Source organism: Hyla sarda, chromosome 2, assembly GCF_029499605.1.
Source record: "Hyla sarda isolate aHylSar1 chromosome 2, aHylSar1.hap1, whole genome shotgun sequence".
NCBI lineage: Eukaryota > Metazoa > Chordata > Amphibia > Anura > Hylidae > Hyla > Hyla sarda.
Window position 1 is genome coordinate 23052961 of NC_079190.1, and position 23510 is coordinate 23076470.

The window sequence follows — 23510 nt, forward strand, 5'->3', positions numbered from 1 at the left end:
TTTATTTAAATGTCGTTGAATAGTTCGAGCTGACACTGATGCTCCCTGAGCCTGCAGGACAGCTTGAATATTTTTGGAACTTGTTTGGGGCTGCTTATCCACCATCTGGACCATTCTGCGTTGACACCTTTCATACATTTTTCTCTTCCATCCACGCCCAGGGAGATTAGCTACAGTGCCATGGGTTGCAAACTTCTTGAAAATGTTGCGCACTGTGAACAAAGGCAAATCTAGATCTCTGAAAAAGGACTTGTAACCTTGAGATTGTTGATATTTTTTCCACAATTTTGAAAGGGTGCCAATAATTTTGGTGTGACACTATGTCCAATTTGATTTTTTTTCCTCCCTTTTTTGGTTTAGTTCCAATACACACAAAGGTAATTAACATGTGTATAGCAAAACATGTGTTACTGCAATCCTTTTCTGTGAGAAATACTTAATTTTCTTGAAAAATTTCAGGGGTGCCAACATTTACGGCCATGACTATACTTGACCATGAAACATCCTTCTATAACATTAAATGCCTAATTCCAGGCCAATGCCAGTATGAAGAAGCGTACAATGTGGAGGCATATTTCAGGTGCATTGTATGGTTTTCTTATACCTTGTGCTTTTATTTGAGTACTGCCTGTGTGTAGAAAGTGTTGGTGGACCCAGGGGTATTTGTGTGCCACAAATGGAAATGGACGTGAAGACCGCTGTGACACAGTCTCAGATATCTTACTAGAATAAAAAGGTGTATATGATAGACTATATATGATTCTACAATTAGAGAGTGTACATGGTAGACTATATATATGATGACATTGGGAGAGTGTATATGGTGCATATGGTAGACTTTATATAATGCCATTGTGATAGTGTACATGGTAGACTATATACCATACTATAATAAGAGTGTATATATACGGTACGCCATATATGGTGGCAATGGAAGAGTATAGAGTGTATATAGTGCATATGGTAGACTATATATAATGCCATTATGATATGGTACATGGTATACTATATAACTAGGAGGGTGTATATAGTGCACATTGTAGGCATTATATGGTGCCACAATGAAAAAGTGTAAATAGTAGACTATACACAGTACAACTGGGAGACTGTATAATGCACATTGTAGACTATATATTATGCAATTGTGATAGTGTACATGGCAGATTATATATGGTGCTGCAACAGTGTACATGGTAGACTATATATGATCAGTGAGAAATGGTAGCACCGGCACATACACCACTAGTAGCCTCACACTGCGCACAAGGAATGATTGCTACACTTCATGCACCTGCTCCGATTGCAGCAGTGCACAATGCTGATCCACAAATGGATTGGGCCAACCTAACATCCTGTACGCGGAAGCTGGTTATATGCACCAATACCTACAATAAAGTCCTCTGAATGGTGAGTGCTGGCTACTGTTTTCTTATCTTTATAGACTATATATGATACTATACAGAGAGGGAGTGTATAGGGTACACCATAAATGGTGCCACTGGGAAGGCATATATAGTGCATATGGTAGACTTTATAGGGTGCTGTAATGCGAGAGTGTACATGGTACACTATATATGGTGCTATAAAAATGTACATGACAGACAATATTTGTTGCCTTTATGACAATGTGAATGGTAAACAGACTCATTTTAAGGGTGTCATACTGTATATGGTGCCATTGAGAGAGACTACATGGTAGACCATATATAATGACATGAGAGGGTGCATCATAGACTATATCAGAGTTTGCATGTTAGACATATACTATAGTGTCACAGAGTATACATTGTACAATATATAGTGCATAAGATAGACTACATCGCCTATTGTAATACAACATAAAGAGATAAAAACGTGTCTCAGCGCTGTACAAAGTAGAAGGCCATTTAAACTTACATAATGCCGGCTCGTAGAACGATAATGAGATTAATCTCAATAAGAGAAATGATCCTTTGATCTTATTTCAGTAAACTCAGGGAGACAGCGGATCATGGACAATTACCAAAATGATACTAAGAGGGTGCGCACCGGGGAGAATCAGAATCAATGATCCGCACAAATACAGATGGATTTCATTACAGGAACCTAAGGTGCATTAAACACGAGCAATGAATAGCGCTACTGCAAAATCTGAAATACTAAATATTGTTGTGTAGTACTTGGCCATTACATTGTCAGACTGCTGTTCTGACTAAAGGCATACAACAAAAGCCTGCCTAATGGTGTACATGTAGATATGGTGCCATTAAGTGTGCAGAGGTGGGAGTATATACGGTGCTATTTAGAGAGTGTACTTGGTAAAGTATATTTGATGCCATTATAAGAGTGTACATGGTGGCCCGCCAAGGCCATAGACCAGTTCCCATCCAGGGTGCTGCGACATCCAGGTGGGGAAGACATTGACGGGATGCGTAAGGATGCCTGTGTGTGTGTGTGGGGGGTTCCTAAATACAAGGGGCAAACTACCTACATACAGGGTACATCCAGGGGGCAAGCTACTATCATGGGGGAGTCCTACTTACAGGGGGGCAAGCTACCTTTAGGGGGTCCTACCTACAGGGACAAGTTACCTTTGGTGGTGGTGGTGATGGGTATCGCCTTACCTACAGGGGCAAGCTACCTTTAGGTGGGGTCCTACTTACAAGGGGCAAACAACCTACATACAGGGTACATACAGGGGGCAAGGTACCATCATGGAGGTGTCCTACTTACAGGGGGGCAAGCTACCTTTAGGGGGGTCCTACCTACAGGGGCAAGTTACCTTTGGTGGTGGTGGTGGTACACACTACACACTACATAACACACTGTTATATATCATGTCAATTTCTAAATAAAGGAAATGCTTCCTCAGCAAGGATCACTCAGATCTGTTCTATAGTTCAAAGATCTAAGGGTTAACCTCGGGATGCAAAGGAAAAGGTTATATACATAAATGTATGGAAGGTAGAGAGAAATAATGTGCAGTCCATGATTATCGGGGCTTTTCATTCCTGACAAAACATGCTTGCGCATAACAATAGTGGAGCGTGCGGATTACAAAATTCAGAACAAGGAAAAAAACTTTATAAATGCCCAATTCTTCATAATCTCTGCACTAAGCCTCTATTACATGGGATTTCCTTTTAGCACAAAATCGACTTCTCTATCATTCTTTGAAGGATTTGTTTGGAAAATTCAAATGAATGACAAATCTTATTTAATTCTTTTTGGCCTTTACATCACTTATCCCGCTTACTACAAAATACACATACCCAGAGGCATGATGGGAGTGACTATTACCCCAGAGACAGAAATGCACTTTGCTAAGATTCTACTCTTATTAGCAGATAATACAGATTTCAGTTCAACATATCTACTATAATACTGCCTCCTATATACAAGAATATAACTACTATAATACTCCTATATACAAGAATATAGCTACTATAATACTGCTCCTATATACAAGAATATAACTACTATAATACTGCTCCTATATACAAGAATATAACTACTATAATACTTCTCCTATATACAAGAATATAACTACTATAATACTGCTCCTATATACAAGAATATAACTACTATAATACTGCTCCTATATACAAGAATATAACTACTATAATACTGCTCCTATATACAAGAATATAACTACTATAATACTGCCTCCTATATACAAGAATATAACTACTATAATACTGCTCCTATATACAAGAATATAACTACTATAATACTGCCTCCTATATACAAGAATATAACTACTATAATACTGCCTCCTATATACAAGAATATAACTACTATAATACTGCTCCTATATACAAGAATATAACTACTATAATACTGCTCCTATATACAAGAATATAACTACTATAACACTGCCTCCTATGTACAAGAATATAACTACTATAATACTGCTCCTATATACAAGAATATAACTACTATAATACTGCTCCTATATACAAGAATATAACTACTATAATACTGCTCCTATATACAAGAATATAACTACTATAATACAGCTCCTATATACAAGAATATAACTACTATAATACTGTCTCCTATATACAAGAATATAACTACTATAATACTGCTCCTATATACAAGAATATAACTACTATAATACTGCTCCTATGTACAAGAATATAACTACTATAATACTGTCTCCTATATACAAGAATATAACTACTATAATACTGCTCCTATATACAAGAATATAACTACTATAATACTGCTCCTATGTACAAGAATATAACTACTATAATACTGTCTCCTATATACAAGAATATAACTACTATAATACTGCTCCTATATACAAGAATATAACTACTATAATACTGCTCCTATATACAAGAATATAACTACTATAATACTGCTCCTATATACAAGAATATAACTACTATAATATTGCTCCTATATACAAGAATATAACTACTATAATACTGCTCCTATATACAAGAATATAACTACTATAATACTGCTCCTATGTACAAGAATATAACTACTATAATACTGTCTCCTATATACAAGAATATAACTACTATAATACTGCTCCTATATACAAGAATATAACTACTATAATACTGCTCCTATATACAAGAATATAACTACTATAATACTGCTCCTATATACAAGAATATAACTACTATAATACTGCTCCTATGTACAAGAATATAACTACTATAATACTGTCTCCTATATACAAGAATATAACTACTATAATACTGCTCCTATATACAAGAATATAACTACTATAATACTGCTCCTATATACAAGAATATAACTACTATAATACTGCTCCTATGTACAAGAATATAACTACTATAATACTGTCTCCTATATACAAGAATATAACTACTATAATACTGCTCCTATATACAAGAATATAACTACTATAATACTGCTCCTATGTACAAGAATATATCTACTATAATACTGCTCCTATATACAAGAATATCACTACTATAATACTGCTCCTATATACAAGAATATGACTACTATAATACTGCTCCATTTATACAAGAATATAACTACTATAATACTGCCTCCTATATACAAGAATATCACTACTATAATACTGCTCCTATATACAAGAATATGACTACTATAATACTGCTCCATTTATACAAGAATATAACCACTATAATACTGCCTCCTATGGAGAATAATATAGAAATGATTTTATGAGGAGTTACTTGTTACATACATTACAGTCCGTACCTTTATATCTTCCTCAGGCCAGGAGTTCAGCATGTTTGCTATGTGTCCCTTGTCATGGATGGTTATGAACAGTCCCCTGTAACACAAGAAATGACACTACTGTTGAGATCACTGCGTTTCCATTATTCATTGGGAAGCTATAAACTGTGACTATCACTGGTAAAACAGGTTAACCATAAATATATAAACATCAGACAGAACACGGTTTTGTTCCAAGCCAAAATGCATTCAAATTATTTTTACAAAATGCAACAAAAATTCACGTGAGCACAGTCTAAAAGACTTTAAATCTTCAGAAACCCCCTCAGTTGTGAGACTCCACACCCTCTCTCTGCAAAGCCAGACGACTTATGGGAAATGTAGGCAGCACTAGGAAATCATTTCAGTGATGGAATTGCAAGCAGTATGGCTGCAAACCCATGCCTGCCACATCAGCTAAAACAGGTGGGCACAAGGCATACACAAGAACCTCTACTTTATTCTCTAATAATTGCTTATGTTGCACTATAAAAGCAAGAAAATGAATTTCTCCAAATGCTTCTTTAAGGACATCGGACTCATGAGATTTATAAGCTAGGATTTATTTACTTTTTACAATTTTTCCGGAAAATCCACTGAAGAAAAATTCCCACAATGGAATCCGCCACGGAATGTCAATGATCCAGTGAAAGGCAGATTTACATACATGTAACTATTTTCTTGCAGGGACGCGCACACAGACACCTGCTCTATTTACAGGCACAAATATGGAAGATTCCAATTATATTAATGTTGTCCTATAGCTGTATGCGCGGTACAAAGCCCATACAGCAGCACCAACACTGTTATAGGACCTGCAATAACATCATCGGGTCCTTAAAAGGTCCTGCATAAGTGCTTTGAGGAGGTAATAGGGAAAGTATGGGGGAGGGGGTAATGTATAAAATCCAATGTATGTGGGAGTGGGGAGGTCATAGGGAGCAGTATATATAGGGTGAATAGGGAGCATTCTACACACAGTGATGTCACAGTACAGGGATAATACACACAGTGATGTCACAGTACAGGGATAATACACACAGTGATGTCACAGTACAGGGATAATACACACAGTGATGTCACAGTACAGGGATAATACACACAGTGATGTCACAGTACAGTGATAATACACACAGTGATGTCACAGTACAGGGATAATACACACAGTGATGTCACAGTACAGGGATAATACACACAGTGATGTCACAGTACAGGGATAATACACACAGTGATGTCACAGTACAGTGATAATACACAGTGATGTCACAGTACAGGGATAACACAGTACAGGGATAATCTACACAGTGATGTCACAGTACAGGGATAATACACACAGTGATGTCACAGTACAGGGATAATACACACAGTGATGTAACAGTACAGAGGATATACAAACAGTGATGTCACAGTACAGGGATAATACACACAGTGATGTCACAGTACAGGGATAATACACACTGTGATGTCACAGTACAGGGATAATACACACAGTGATGTCACAGTACAGGGATAATACACACAGTGATGTCACAGTACAGGGATAATACACACAGTGATGTCACAGTACAGAGATAATACACACAGTGATGTCACAGTACAGGGATAATACACACAGTGATGTCACAGTACAGGGATAATACACACAGTGATGTCACAGTACAGGGATAATACACACAGTGATGTCACAGTACAGGGATAATACACACAGTGATGTCACAGTACAGGGATAATACACACAGTGATGTCACAGTACAGGGATAATACACACAGTGATGTCACAGTACAGGGATAATACACACAGTGATGTCACAGAACAGGGATAATACACACAGTGATGTCACAGTACAGGGATAATACACACAGTGATGTCACAGCACAGGGATAATACACACAGTGATGTCACAGCACAGGGATAATACACACAGTGATGGCACAGCACAGGGATAATACACACAGTGATGTCACAGTAAATGGATAATACACACAGTGATGTCACAGTAAATGGATAATACACACAGTGATGTCACAGTAAATGGATAATACACACAGTGATGTCACAGTACAGGGATAATACACACAGTGATGTCACAGTACAGGGATAATACACACAGTGATGTCACAGTACAGGGATAATACACACAGTGATGTCACAGCACAGGGATAATACACACAGTGATGTCACAGCACAGGGATAATACACACAGTGATGTCACAGTACAGGGATAATACACACAGTGATGTCACAGTACAGGGATAATACACACAGTGATGTCACAGTACAGGGATAATACACAGTGATGTCACAGTACAGGGATAATACACACAGTGATGTCACAGTACAGGGATAATACACACAGTGATGTCACAGTACAGGGATAATACACACAGTGATGTCACAGTACAGGGATTATACACAGTGATGTCACAGTACAGGGATAATACACACAGTGATGTCACAGTACAGGGATAATACACAGTGATGTCACAGTACAGGGATAATACACACAGTGATGTCACAGTACAGGGATAATACACAGTGATGTCACAGTACACGGATAATACACAGTGATGTCACAGTACAGGGATAATACACAGTGATGTCACAGTACAGGGATAATACACAGTGATGTCACAGTACAGGGATAATACACACAGTGATGTCACAGTACACGGATAATACACACAGTGATGTCACAGTACAGGGATAATACACACAGTGATGTCACAGTACAGGGATAATACACACAGTGATGTCACAGTACAGGGATAATACACAGTGATGTCACAGTACAGGGATAATACACACAGTGATGTCACAGTACAGGGATAATACACAGTGATGTCACAGTACAGGGATAATACACACAGTGATGTCACAGTACAGGGATAATACACAGTGATGTCACAGTACAGGGATAATACACAGTGATGTCACAGTACACAGATAATACACACAGTGATGTCACAGTACAGGGATAATACACAGTGATGTCACAGTACAGGGATAATACACAGTGATGTCACAGTACAGGGATAATACACACAGTGATGTCACAGTACAGGGATAATACACAGTGATGTCACAGTACACAGATAATACACACAGTGATGTCACAGTACAGGGATAATACACAGTGATGTCACAGTACAGGGATAATATACACAGTGATGTCACAGTACAGGGATAATACACAGTGATGTCACAGTACAGGGATAATACACAGTGATGTCACAGTACAGGGATAACACAGTACAGGGATAATCTACACAGTGATGTCACAGTACACAGATACTACACACAGTGAAGTCCCCATAATGTCTGGGCACGTCCCTGTCTGCTTGTTTTATAGATGACAATGGAAGCCTCAGTGAGGACGCATCAGACACCGGGCCTTTAAAAAGACTTAAAGTACTTTTTTGGCACGAGTGAAGACATTTTATAGGTTCTTCATGAAAAAGCGACAATTTATACAAAAGGCGTTCAGAGAAGAGATATTCGGGAGAGAGGAGAGGATGATGTCGCCTTCCTCACAGACACTGCTGATCTGTCCGCGGATGGTGGCCAGGCAGGAGAAAGCCATTATGAAATGTGAATAGATTTCATAAAGAATCGAGTGTATTCCGGAGACATGTAAATTCCCACAATTTATATCAGAGCCGGGAGACACGGAGACAATGGTCGGGCCGCGAAATTATAAGGGAAACAAGGCGGTGGTGAAGCTCCTCCAGCCGTGAAACGTCTCCCCCAAATGACTCTCAGGAGATAAAACTGTCTCCAGGTCTTCTATAATAAGGCCTTGTCTTTATAGTAATTTGGAAAAATACTAATTCCTTTTCCCAGATTTCAATACTTACAATAAATAAAAACTAAATAAAAAATAAATAAATAATGATTAAAAAAAATTAAATAAAAAAAAGGAGTTGTCTGGAATGAAAAGCCATTATTCTAAATCCAATTCTGAGTCAGGATCCGGTCACGTCGGGGGAGATTTATCAAAACCTTTGCAAAGGAAAAGTTGCCCAGTTGCCCATAGCAACCAATCAGATCGCTTCTTTCATTTTGCAGAAGCCTTGTTAAAAATGAAAGAAGTGATCTGATTGGTTGCTATGGGCAACTGGGCAACTTTTCCTTTGCACAGGATTTGATAAATCTCCCCCATTATGTTAGAGGCCTCCCAGAGAACCTATGGGTAATGTATGTGTGGGTCCCCATAGCCAGAGTCCCTAGGACGTAGGGATTCCTGTGATGTAGTCTACCCAGTGTCGCCTCTATTCCAGCTCATAGACCAGTAATTTATGTAAAGGTGATGTAAATACAGTAATATACAGTGATCCCCCAACTTACAATGGCCTCAACATACAATAGTTTCAACATACAATGGTCTTTTCTGGACCATCGTAAGTTGAAACCAGACTCAACATACAATGCTGCAGACAGTCCAGATCTGTGAAATGTGTCAGTGGCCGGAAGAATCGACCAATCAGAATGGGCATTTCACCGGTAAAACCTGTATTACTGAAGTGTATGCACTGACTGGTGTCTGGTAGCGCCCCCTACAGTACAGGGAGGTATTACATGTTCTGTACACTTTACCTGTACCAGGGTTAGCTGCTACTTTGGACAACAGGTGAGGGCTAGAGATGAGCGAACTTACAGTAAATTCGATTCGCCACAAAATTCTCAGCTCGGCAGTTGATGCCTTTTCCTGCATAAATTAGTTCAGCTTTCAGGTGCTCCCGTGGGCTGGAAAAGGTGGATACAGTCCTAGGAGACTCTTTCCTAGGACTGTATCCACCTTTTCCAGCCCACCGGAGCACCTGAAGGCTGAACTAATTTATGCAGGAAAAGGCATCAACTGCCGAGCCGAGAAGTTCGTGAGGAATCGAATTTACTGTAAGTTCGCTCATCTCTAGTGAGGGCGACTCCATATTACTTTTTTAGGACATTGCGTGTTCTGTACAGGACCCTGAAGAAGCTCCTGTCCTCTACATAGACCAGTGTTTCCCAAGCAGGGTGCCCCCAGCTGTTGCAAAACTACAACTCTCAGTATGCCCGGACAGCCAAAGGCTGTCCGGGCATGCTGGGAGTTTTAGTTTTGCAACAGTTGGAGGCTCCCTGCTTTGGAAACACTGACATAGACAGTGATTACAGCTCCCAGCAGATCTTTATTACTTTTATATGTAAGGATTTGTTTTATCTGTATTAGTTATCTACTTATTTTTCTTTAATTCTCACTTTTTCCTATTTTTGGGTGACATTTTGGGGCTTCAGAACCAATTACCAGGTTTCCATAGAGTTCTGGTCTCAACATACAATGGTTTCAACATACAATAGTCGTCCCAGAACCAATTAATATTGTAACTTAGGGACCACTGTATATGTAAATAAATGGTTAGTCACCGGTTCCATAGCGTTGCAGGACCTGCGGGTCACATGATTAGGGAAACTCTATGGTATTAAGCTTAAGGACCTTTGGAGGCCCTGTGACGTAAGCAATCCCATTACTCCCTGTAATGGTGAGTGACGGATGTTCGGACCAATCAGATTCGTCACACCCCCTACCCATATAAGGGAGCGGCGGACATCTTTTCTCTCTCTCTTGCTCCTGTACTCCTGACGTGGAAAGACCTGTACAGCAACTAACACAGTGAGTTAGGCCCGAGCCTTGCGGCAACGGCTGAGTAATCCAGAATATAGAGTGTATCAATTCCCAGACACTCTGCAGCATCACCGGACCTAATATAACCCCTAAATCCGGACAGATCTGCAAATATCTACCCTAAATTCAGAGACTGTCTAAATAGAAAGGTCCGCAACAACTGTCAGTCACGAAGTAATATAAGGACTGTTTGTATGAGACTGTTACTGTGCCTTGGATGTATCGCACGCACTCAAGTTCAATCTCCTTGTGGACCTTGAGTCATTTCATGCACCTATCGTTACTGGGAAGGGCGGCGATAGGCCGGAGCATTGCCTCAGCATAACAGCCCTCAGCCTGGCGTCACGAACTATAGGGTAACATTAACCTCTCATATATACTGATACCATACCACCACTACCATACACCCCCCAAGGGCTACCACATATGGCTAAGACCAGTGGTCTCAAACTGTGGCCCTTCAGATGTCTCTGTCCATTTTAGGAACTGTCCAGAGCAGGAGAGGTTTTCTATGGGGATTTTCTCCTACTCTGGACAGTTCCTAAAATGGGCAGAGGTGTCAGCAGAGAGCACTGTGGACAGGCAGAAAGGAAATTCAAAAAGAAAAGAACTTCCTGTGGATCATAACAGCAGCTGATAAGTACAGGAAGGTTTAAGATTTTTTTTTAAATATAATTAATTTACAAATCTGTTTAACTTTCTGGCACCAGTTGATTTAAAACATTTTTTTTTCCTGTGGAGTACCCCTTTAAGAACATATTGCACCATGAGGAGCTCTGCTATGTCTTTTTATGCAGATCTGCATATCAAGAGTGGACAGGTGGGAGTGAAACCCTGAAGGTCACACAGAAAGCCACAGGGGTTGTAAAAGTAAGCAAAAATTTTAATAACAACCGAGGGAGAAAATGGCTTTTTTGCACCATAATACATACAAAGAAAGAAAGAATAAAAGAAATTTTCCCAATAGGTGTCAGTGGCTTTTAAAAGGGTTTTTCCATCAACACTTATCATGTATCTGTAGGATAGAAGTTTTAATTGTAAAGACCTATAGAAAATTAAAAAATTATTGTATTTTGATATTATATGTTGTTAATTGAATGATAAGCAAAATAAAGAATATTTAACATAAAACAAAATATAATGTTTTGAGTTTTTCAGCTTAAGAGATCAAAAAGTTGCCCTGTATCCACAGGATAAAGGATAGAGGAAAACCAGCAGATTGGTTGGGGTTAGATAAGGACCACCACCACCTCCTCACCCGAGATTCCTAGACTTTTCCTCCTGGAGCTAAACAGGAACCAGGGAGTGAGGAGCGTAACTACAGCAGTCTGATCTACGCATCTGAATACTTTCTACTAGCAGGACCGGTGCTCTGGCTTATATACAGACCAGACCACTAATTTAAGTCCCTGGTCCTGCTCGAATAAAATTTTCAGACTTACCCTCCTCACTTTATGGCTCCTGTACAGGAGTCTTGTGGTAGTCACAGGGGGGGGGCAAGGAATACCTGATCACTTCATGACGCCAGGGCACAGTTAGCCTATACAAGGTCCAAGGTTGGAGACAGCTTCTCCTGGGCCAGACACAGGGAGTAAAGAAACACGCCCACGTTGGGTTATGGATACTGAGCAGCGTGCAGATGATATTACACACCAACAGTATGGTGTAGAGTGGAGAGGATGCTGTGTAACCCCTTGGAAGCCATGTTGCCTTGCTGGGACTTATGGTGTTTTTCACCCAATCGATTAATGCTGACTTGATATGAGGTTGAAGATTGTTCCAGGTCGCTAGGGTTCTGACAAGGTCCTGTGACTTTCTCCACCAAGGCTTGAAATTCCTTGCAGAATGACTGGATAAGACTTGAGATAAGCTTTTGTTCCGGACTTCCCTCAGAGCTTCTCCACACGCCTCACACCTTTACCGCACTTGTGCTCTGCACACAGCTCTAGGCTGAACTGGGGCAACTCCTCCCCCCACCACACTATATAGCTCACAATTTAGGGGTTCCCATTAGACATACAGGGTCACATGGGCTTGCACTGCTCCTCTTTCTTAAAGGTACAACACACATATAAATAACAATAAACAGTACTTATGAAAATATATTAACCAATTGATAAAGTGCTTGAACATAACCATAGTAACCAGTCCTTTAGTGGGCCCAACACCTGTGCCGCAGGCCTGCCCGAGGAAGTCCGAAGCACAAAGGACAGCTATTGATGCTAGGACACCACAGTCTGATCTAGGGGTCAGAAATTTTTTTTCAGGATCGGGACTCAACTTCCTCACTCCATGGCTCCTGTATAGGGTCTGCAATAATTTAGAGATCTGGTGGTATAGGGTCTGCAAGAATTTAGGGGTCTAGTTTTGGCTGTACAATAATTTAAGGGTCTGGTCCGGGCTCTGATCTAGGGTCTTTAAAAGTTTAAAGGTCTATTCACACTGCAGAATTTCCGCTTGCGGAATTCCACCTCAAATTAAAGACCATAGACTTCTATGGGATTCCACACTCCCATTCACACTTCAGAAGTATGGCTTGCGGAATTCTGCAAGTGGAAATTCAGAAGTGTGAATGAGAGTGCAGAACCCCATAGAAGTCTATGGGCTTAAATTTTAGGCAGAATTCCGCACACGGAAATTTTGCCGTGTGAATAGACCCTAAGTGTTCATTTGTGATGCTATAGAGGGTGGAGATGGTCGCAGCAGCAGGGGGCCAAAGATGCTGCAGTGGAAAACTCTGCATAACCAGAAGACGTTGTATTGACGATTTGGGATCGAAAAGAGGAAAAGAAAAACAAATGTTTACAATCAGAGAAGACATTGTGGTAGCCCTTGGGGGGTATAGTGTAGTTGGGGTGTTGCTGTGTTGGAATATGAGGGGTTAATTTAACCCTTGTCACTCGTGACGCCAGGGTGAGGGTTAATACGCTGAGGTAGTTGTCAGGCCTATCGCCACCCTTCCCAGAAACGATAGGTGCGCGCAGAAATAAACGATTGTCCACGGCAGTGCTGAACTTGAACTTGCAGGAACTTTACTGATGAATTGCGGTACATTCAGTAACGGTAACAGTCCTAGTAACAGAGTCTATTATCAGCACGGCAGTGACTGAGAGATGCTTAGGACCAATAGGTTATCCTGAGTTTAGTAGAATTAGGTTTTGCAGAGATCCGCTGGATTTAGGGGTCTGTTTAGGGCCAGTGATCTTGGAGTAATAGGGAATTGAAGTAACTCACAGTTTTGGAATGATGGCCATTGCCGCAAGGCTTTGGCCTAGTGGTTGCCGATGACAGCTGTGCAGATCCGTCCTCATCAGCAGCCCACGAGGAAAGAGAGTGATTAATGTCCGCCGCTCCCTTATATGGGCAGGGGCAGGGCCGTTTTGGATTGGTCCGTGTCAGCTGTCACTCACCGTTACAAAGCATGGTGGGTGATCACCTGACTACCTCCAAAAGGTCCTTCAGTAAAAAACATAGAGTTCTGGAACACATCACGTGACTCGCAGGTCCTGCGACACCAACAACAAGGTAAGTACACTTTATATACATATAGACAATTAGAATTTGAATAATTTTAATTATTAGGGGTGACTAAGGGCTGACTATAGATGAGGATCCCACTGGTACCTAGGGACTCTGACTTTGGGGACCTCACCACAAGTTAACGGATGCCATCCGGTACCGGGACACCACAACATCATCCATGAGTCCATGGAATGTAGAGGAGCTGTCACTTCTTGTGTAATAGTAAATATTGTATTCCACATAAAGTCTCTGTGTAGTCCAGAGACCATTCACTTGTCAAAAGCCCATGTACCTATAAAGTCTTATGCTATCAGAGATGATGGGACACTGTCCATATATAGGGACACATCCCTGTGATAATGAGAAGGGTAACAGCTAGTTTTCAATTAAAGGGGTTATCCAGGAATAGAAAAACAGCTATTTTTTTTTTTCTTTTCAAAAACAGTGCCATCTGTCTGTCTCCAGGTTGGGTGTGGTATTACAACTTGTCACCATTCACTTTAATGGAACTGAGCTGCAGAACCACACCCAACCTGGAGAAAGACATGGCGTGCTTTTTAAAAGAAATTATCTCTGTATTTCTATTCCTGGATAACCCCTTTAAGTCATTGGAGAAGAACAAGGGCTTAATGTAAAACGTATAACCAGAATTATACCTGCTAGGACATTAAAGTTGTGATATACTGGCAGTGAAGAATGGATGAGCTACTCAATCCACCGCTAATGTAGAAGGTAACATAAGGGGATAATTTACTGGGGTCCCCTCAGGCCCTACCAGGACTACAAAACCCTGTAGTGCCCTAATGGCGGCCCTGGCCATGCAAGTCAAAAGCTTTTCCTCGGGCTAGTCAAGGTTTAACGACATTCATAGGGCTGGACCAACCTATGGGCACAGTGCAGCACAATTTTTTTTTTCCATCATAGTTTTTAACCCCTTAATGACTCAGCCCATTTGGGCCTTAATTAAATAATAACATTTTAAATAATTAAATTTTTAAGTTTTTGTTTTTTCCTCCTCGCCTTCAAAAAATCATAACTCTTTTATATTTTCATCCACAGACTAGCATGAGGGCTTGTTTTTTGCGCGACCAGTTGTCCGTTGTAATGCCATCACTCACTTTAACATAAAATGTATCGCAACCAAAAAAATACTATTTGTGTGGGGAAATTAAAAAGAAAACCGCAATTTTGCTAATTTTGTAAGGTTTTGTTTTCATGCTATACAATTTATGGTAAAAATTATGTGTTCTTTATTCTTTGGGTCAATACGATTAAAATGATACCCATGATAACATACTTTTCTATTACTGTTGCGCTTAAAAAAAAACAAAAACGCAAACTTTTTAACCAAATTAGTATGTTTAAAATCCCCATTTTGAAGACAGCAGAGGCAGGTGAGGGGACCTCAGTCTGCCGTGCTGGATGATCGGATCGCCGCGGCAGCGCTGCAGGCGATCCGATCATCCATTTTAGTGACCGGGATGCTGCAGATGCCGTGATCTGTATATATATGTATAGTAAGGATTTCTTCCTGGGGATAGCTCTGGGATCGTCTGTGACACCGCCATGGGACATGTTTCCTCACAATAAACCAGCAAACAACAGTTCTTTATGCAAGTCTGGCTCCTCGCCAGCTTTATTAGACAGGTTGCAGGAACAAACAAAACCCTAGACCATCTAGTCACTAACTATACACTCCAGCATACCCTGACTAACAACTGGTGGGCTTTTCCTGGCCAGTTAATCTTATGCCTCCTGTAACCTTCTACTCACTGTTCCCACACAGTGTTTGCAACCTCTTGCTGTGTCTCATCCACACCACTCTTTGGGGCTCCACACAGCTCAGGCTGTGTGTTCCTCACCAGGACCCCTGCCTCTCCCCTACAGCCAGCTTGCCATCTTCTAGGGAGAGCCACAACTACTGTGTCTGTGTTCTTTTTAAAACACACTTCCCCTTTCTGCTACCTCATTAATTAGGCCACAGGTGGAGGTTTCTGCAGGGTGAGCTAGGGAAATACACCCTTCCCTTGCCACAGTGTCACTATATATATCTCTCTCTCTCTATCTCTATCTCTCTATCTATACACACACACACACATTATATATATATATACACACACACACACACACACACACACACACACTACACAAATACATACAGATATACAAAAATATTATTCAATATTCAATACTCAACTAGAGCAATTATTTCCAACATTTTAGCTACCATAGAACCAAGAAAAATGTTAACCAATCTGGTTGGAGGTTGACATTACAGGTGTAGATGACCAGTAAATGTGTATTAAAGAAATAGTCAGCATTTTATTAGTTTGTCAGAAAGTGATTCGGCTAGAGATTAGCTGTAATCTGCTACGGAACTTGCTAGTGAGTGTTTCTCTTTCCCGCCCCGGGGGGGATGAAGTGTTACATGATGCAAAAATTAGCTCATTGGGCCATGCATGGAATAGATGTACATGCCAAGTCTGTTAGAAATAGACAGGCTCTTTGCTCTGCACTTTGGCTTATTGATGGTTGGTCCCATACAAGGGAACCACTATAATATTGGATAACATGTCGGATCAGGGGCAATTTTCCCCATTTAATGGGCAGATGTAGTGTCACGTATGGGCAGGGATACAGTGTTTTCTAATTCTACCCAGAACCCCTGTCCCTAGTCAGTCACCTTAAATGGTGACTCCACAACCTGAAGACAAACCCTATTCTGAATAAGTGCAGGGTCATCACATGTCAAAATAACAAACTACAGCAACACAGTCAGGTCAGGAGAAACAGTCCGAACGCAATGGGTAAACACGCACTTAATACAATACTATCAAGGAGAGAAACTAATAGAAAGGATTGTCAGGGAGCCGAATCAGAGAGCCACGGGGACAGCAAAATAACAGAATCAAGTATCAGAGGGAAAACCAAATACACAGTTGAAGTCACAATACAGAATCTGATACAGGTAAATGCTAACTTCAGCGAGAACCTCTTTCACAGGCAAAGTCTGAGACATCTAAGAGCTTAAATAGTCAAGCTGCAGGGTGTGGACTAAGCATTGGCCAGATGTCCACAACTCTATATTGGCTAGGACATCGCAACAGTAACCACAAGCTTAGCCAGGGCCTAGAAAGATTTAACACTTCGGACAAAACTGGGTTGCATACTGATTTAAACCTGTCACCAAACAATACTTGTAATATATTATTCCTTATGTAATTATAAGATACTTTGCTATTTACTTGCTGTTAAAATTCTCAACCTTTATATGTTTTTAATGTAATAAAAAAAAACGGCCACTAGATGGCTCTGTTCTCTTCCCAGTCGCAAGTCAAACAGTTTGTTTGGTCTCCTCCTGGCCTGGCAGGCGACCAAACTCAGGAAGTGCGTATGGGGCATGGTGAGGCACAGCTCTCACAGGCTTCAGTGATGTCACCCCTGCTGGGGAACACCCACTTTCTCCTGCCAGGAGCTCACACAATGGGAGAAAGGGGAAAGGCAAGATACACAGCTTTTTAAAGCTCGGAAACATTTTTTAAGGGCAGGAGGAGTGTTAGGAGTAGTTAGAAAATATAATCTGAGTTAGTTTAGAAAATATGGTTTGATGACAGGTACTATTTAAAGGGGTACTCCCGTGGAAAACTTTTTTTTTTTTTTAATCAACTGGTGCCAGAAAGATAAACAGATTTGTAAATTACTTCTATTAAAAAATCTTAATCCTTCCAATACATTTTATGGGCTGCATACTACAGAGGAAATGCTTTTCCTTTTGGATTTCTCTGATGTCATGACCACAGTGCTCTCTGCTGACCTCTGCTGTACATTGTCCAGAGCAGTATATGTTTGCTATGGGGATTTTCTCCTGCTCTGGACAGTTCCAAAAATGGATAGAAGAGGTCAACAGAGAACACTGTGGTCGTGACATCAGAGAAATCCAAAAAGAAAAGCATTTCTTTTGTAGTATATAGCCCCTAAAAAGTACTGGAAGGATTAAGATTTTTTAACAGAAGTCATTTATGTGGTGTCCTGATACAGGACCTTGTCCTGTCCCTGTCTTAAGTCCCCTCAGTTAGAGTCCCTCCATTCCACAGGGCTCTCCTGCAGGGCTTGCCCCTTGTTCGCCTCATATAAATGTGTTCCTATATATTGTATGATATGTATATAGAGGTAGTACAAATGTATAGGACCTTCCTAGGTCATGTGATATATTATAATGGTTGTACTAATGATTAGGACCTTCCTGGGTCATGTGATAATGTCATGTGATGTACCCAGAGTTCTCTGGGTTCAGGACCTACAGGCTTTTCAACCAATGGGCTGTAGTCCAGCCTCCTTAGTATATAAGGGGCTGTAGTCTCTAAATTAGCTCTCTTAGTTCCTGGATTTCAGCCAAGCACAATCAGCATATCTCAATTCCTCTCAACTAGGCCAAAGCCTAAAGATCCAGCAGCCACTAAAACGGTGAGTTATAAAGCTCTATCTACAAATTCTTTGTGACTACTATTCAACTAAAATCCTACAATTAGTAGCACAGCGGCCTGCTTAAAGCTCAAGACTACTAGTTCCAGCAAAGCCTGTGAGGAACCTGCATCCCGGTTACCTCAAGAGAAACTGTTTAATTGTGAAAACTGTTGGCATAAGAAGTTCAGTAAAAGTTCCAGTTATCTCATAAAATCTGCTGTGGACATTCCGTTTATGGGCCGGTTGGCGGCAGGACCTATAATACTAAGCAAAACCGCACCCTGGAGTCAAGACAAACCAAGGGTTAATACCACCAGACCCTGTAGCATCATTGCAACACCCCCTATATCACTACCCTTCTGGCTTAACACATTTACAAATCTGTTTAACTTTCTGGCACCAGTTGATTTAAAAAAAAAATAAAAAAAGTTTTCCACGGGAGTACTCCTTTAAAATAGCTCTAAGAACAGTGTTCTTCAGATATGTGATACATTCTGGATGCACGATCTAAGAAAAACGTCACAATAGGACTTGACTTACTGGATAAACATTGACTAGAGTCGCATTAATAATTGAGTCCTCCAGGAACAAACATGACAATGGCCCCCAGGGAGAGGCATACAAGATGTATGTGTATGAATTCCTATCAGACATATAGTTCATATAGGTTATAAAAGAAAGAAGGCCTCTGCGCGTTCTTCATGACGATGACAGTTCAACGAACAAGGTCAATGGCAGTTCTCATACTTTTCTGGTTAGAAAATGTACAGTTGAAAGACTCCCTCTTCCTCTATGATCACAAAGATCCTTTGTTGAACATTACCCTGTCGTTCTGCACATTCCCTTCTCTGATCTACTGCTAGAATAATATTTAAAAGGGATTACTTATACTCTAAACATCTCCGAGGGGGGTCAATGTGAAAATGAGAGAGAGAAAAAAAAACAAAAAAAAAAAAACAGCCGTTCTAGAAATCATATAAAATTAAAACAGATGTTTCATTAAAATAAAATATATTTTAAAACTTCTTAAATCAAGTCCAACCTTCAACACCATTATGTTTATTTTACGCTTTCGCTTATAAAGTAAGAACATCTCACAGTTTGCTGCTGACAACTCTATTACATTTCCTCCTCTACTGTATGGTAGCTAGGGTTGCCCACCTGGCCGGTATTTTACCAGCACAACCGATATTTTGGCCACCCTGCCGGTGATTTTATATATAAAGTACCGGCAATGCAATGGTTGGTATTTATCCAACCAGTCCTCTAACTCCAGGAATGTTACACCATAACCTATACCGGTGTTTCCCAACCAGAGCGCCTCCAGCTGTTGCAAAACTACAACTCCCAGCATGCCCGGACAGCCAACGGCTGTCCAGGCATGCTGGGCGTTGTAGTTTTGCAACCGCTGGAGGCACCCCTAGTTGGCAAGCACTGACCTATACTATATACTACTATATAGTCCATCATGCTGGGAGCTGTAGTTTTGCAACAGCTGGAGGCATCCCTGGTTGGCAAACACTGATCTATACTATATACTACTATATAGTCCAACATGCTGGGAGTCGTAGTTTTGCAACAGCTGGAGGCACCCCCTGGTTGGCAAACACTGACCTATACTATATAGTCCAACATGCGTGGAGTTGTTGTTTTGCAACAGCTGGAGGCACCCTTAGTTGGAAAACATTGACCTGCACTGTATACTACTATAAAGTCCAACATGCTGGGAGTTGTAGTTTGCGTTTGGGGAAGTTGCTGAGCCACAGGCTGTATCAGGGAATGCTGGGAGTTGTAGTTAGTTAATAACTGCAACTCCCGAATTTAATAAAAAAAAGAAAAAAAAATCGCATCAAAACAAAAACGGTGTTGTTAAAAACTAAAGATCGGGGCAGAAAAAAATAGCCTCATACAGGCCTGTAGATAATTAATTATGCAAATTAGCATGGCCAGTATTTTTATTTTTTTGCAAAAAGGGGGCAACCCTAATAGGTAGCCCATTGTCAAACATCTTCATGAACGTTCGGGGAGACGTCAATGTATTAGCCACCGACAGATGACATAGGGGGAGACTTATCAAAACCTGTCCAGAGGAAAAGTTGCCCATAGCAACCAATCAGATCGCTTCTTCTTGCTATGGGCAACTGGGCAAATTTTCCCTTTGCCCAGGTTTTGATAAATCTCCCCCTATAGTGATGACGTAGTGCTACAGCTCCATTCCCTCCATTCTGATGCGTATGCCATATCCTTTGGATAGGGGATACGATGTCTAGGGGCAGAGGACCCCTTTAATACACAGCTTTGATTTTTAACCAGAGCTATTTGCTTCATTGTTCAATCTTATATGTATTTTTAGTAAAAAAGAGAAAAAGATGACCATAACCTTAAAGGGTACCTTTCATCCCAAAAAAAACTTTTGATATATTATAGATTAATGTATGCAGAATAAGTTTCCAATTGCATCTTATTAAAAAATATGCTTCTTTCTATTTAATTTTCTACTTTGAAAAAAATGACCACTAGAGGGCTCCCTACCAGTCCTGGCCTCAAGCCCTTTTTATAGATTTCAAACTCATGCTGGAGTCCTCAATCTCAGACTGCAGCCGGGACACAGACAAGCTCAGCTGGCAGCTCTGAATTGACAGGCAGGGAGCAGTGCTGAGCTTGTCTGTGTCCCGGCTGCAGTCTGAGATTTAGGACTCCAGCCTGAGTCTGAAATCTATAAAAAAAAAAAAAAATAGGGCTTGCAGGGAGACCTCTAGTGGTCATTTTTTCAAAGTGGAAAATTAAATATAAAGAAGCATATTTTTTTTTAATAACATACAATTGGAAAGTTATTCTGCATACATTAATCTATAATATATCAAAAGTTTTTTTGGACGAACGGTACCCTTTAAATAATTTTCTTTTATGCATTGTACCCATCTTCAATGTTTTGGATTGAGGCAGCAATGAAGCAGCCGCCCCCTGCCCGTCTATCTGTATAGAAATCTGTTTTCTGCTGACAATATCTGCGGCTGAACATTTCTCCCACCGATAAATATTGTCCCTGAATGAATATCTCTGTTTTTTTTGCATCGTGCGAGGTTTATTTAACTGAGAACACAGCCGTGGGCGACACAGTGTATAGACAGTATATCTGAATGTGTCATTCTTTGTAGTGTCATCAGAACATTATCAGCGCAGGATAAACAGTGCAGCGCCGGCAGACAATTTTATTAATCAAAGCATAACTTGTATGAAATCATCAAGACCTAAAGAGCCAGCGCCATGTAACAACATATGTAATCCCTCACAGAGTAACGGGACGAGCCAACATAACATAAAGGAAACAGATGGGTTATAAAACACAATGGGGGAGATTTATCAAAACCTCTGCAGAGCAAAAGTTACTGAGTTGCCCATAGCAACCAATCAGATCGCTTCTTTCATTTTTGAAAAGGCCTCTGAAAACTGAAAGCAGCGATCTGATTGGTTGCTATGGGCAACTCAGCAACTGACCTCTGGACAGATTTTGATAAATCTCCCCCAAAATTTCTATATTAGTCATCTTATGACTACATACAGAAATGGTGGGACCCATGTGTGACTACGGTAGGACGAAAGGGGTCATGTTTTTCCTTCAGGAGGGTGTCAAAGACATAAAGAGACTTATAGGCCTTTTACGACACTCTCCTCAAGGAGAAACATTACCCCTTGTGTCCCGCACACAGCTCTGAACAGATGAGGGGCGAAACAGCTGTCTGAAATGAAGCAGCAGAATGCACGGGGAAATTGATCCTCCTGGTGCTCACCCGATAGTGGTATATAAACCGGTGCGGACAAGGAGTGAAATAAATAAATAACCTTAATTCTTAGTGCTTGTGGACTACGAGTTTCGAGGGGTGGGACGCCCTCTTCGTCAGGTCCTCTGATCAGGACCTGACGAAGAGGGGATCCCACCCCTCGAAACGCGTAGTCCGCAAGAGCTAAGAATAAAGGATATTTTTTTATTTCACTCCTTGTCCCATCGGTTTATATACCACTATCGGGTGAGCACCAGGAGGATCAATTTCCCCGTGCATTCTGCTGCTTCATTTGAGATTTCTCCGACCGTCCCTGAATTACACCATAGACGGGTCCGATCCAGGCTGCACCCCCCGACTCTGCACCCAATTACTGGGCGTCCAAGCTACTAGAGGTGTTGTGCTCTTATCATAACACTACCAGGTGAGCAGTTTTCAATGTGTTGCTAACGATAACCACTGCCCTACCAGAGTAACGGCACATGTTTTCTGCACTCTGGTCTGCTTGTATTTTTCATATTCTGCATTTGCAGATAGGTGTCCTTTCCTTCTTGAGAGATTTATGGCTTGGCATACATTCCCAGTCAGTTTCATAGACTCCTATCTGGAATAAAACACTGCTACTTGGAAAAAATGATGTAAGAGCAGTTTTGCTAATCTTTCTTTCTTGTACTCTAGCCTAGAAAACATCAATTATTCGGGTTGTCCACTTTGGGGAGTCCCTTTTTTTAATCAAAGAGTTCCTCTTATGATAAGCTAATGACATTGAGTACTGCCTCCTGGGACTCACAGAATTCATCTCTAATCTGTGGGAAAACCTGACAGTAAGTGTTCAGTTCCTCTACTGCGCCTCCAAAGGAGAATTGAT

The 23510-nt window shown here is 40.7% G+C and overlaps 1 protein-coding gene across 2 annotated transcripts in view; it reads right to left on the minus strand.

Annotated features, from left to right (window-relative positions):
• The window catches only part of ME3 (malic enzyme 3), a 212023-nt gene that overhangs the window by 90375 nt on the left and 98138 nt on the right, over positions 1-23510 (minus strand). For both annotated transcript variants that reach the window (XM_056561390.1, XM_056561391.1), the window contains exon 5: positions 5197-5272. In XM_056561390.1, the coding sequence (XP_056417365.1) occupies positions 5197-5272 (76 nt within the window). The remainder of the gene's footprint in view (positions 1-5196; positions 5273-23510) is intronic.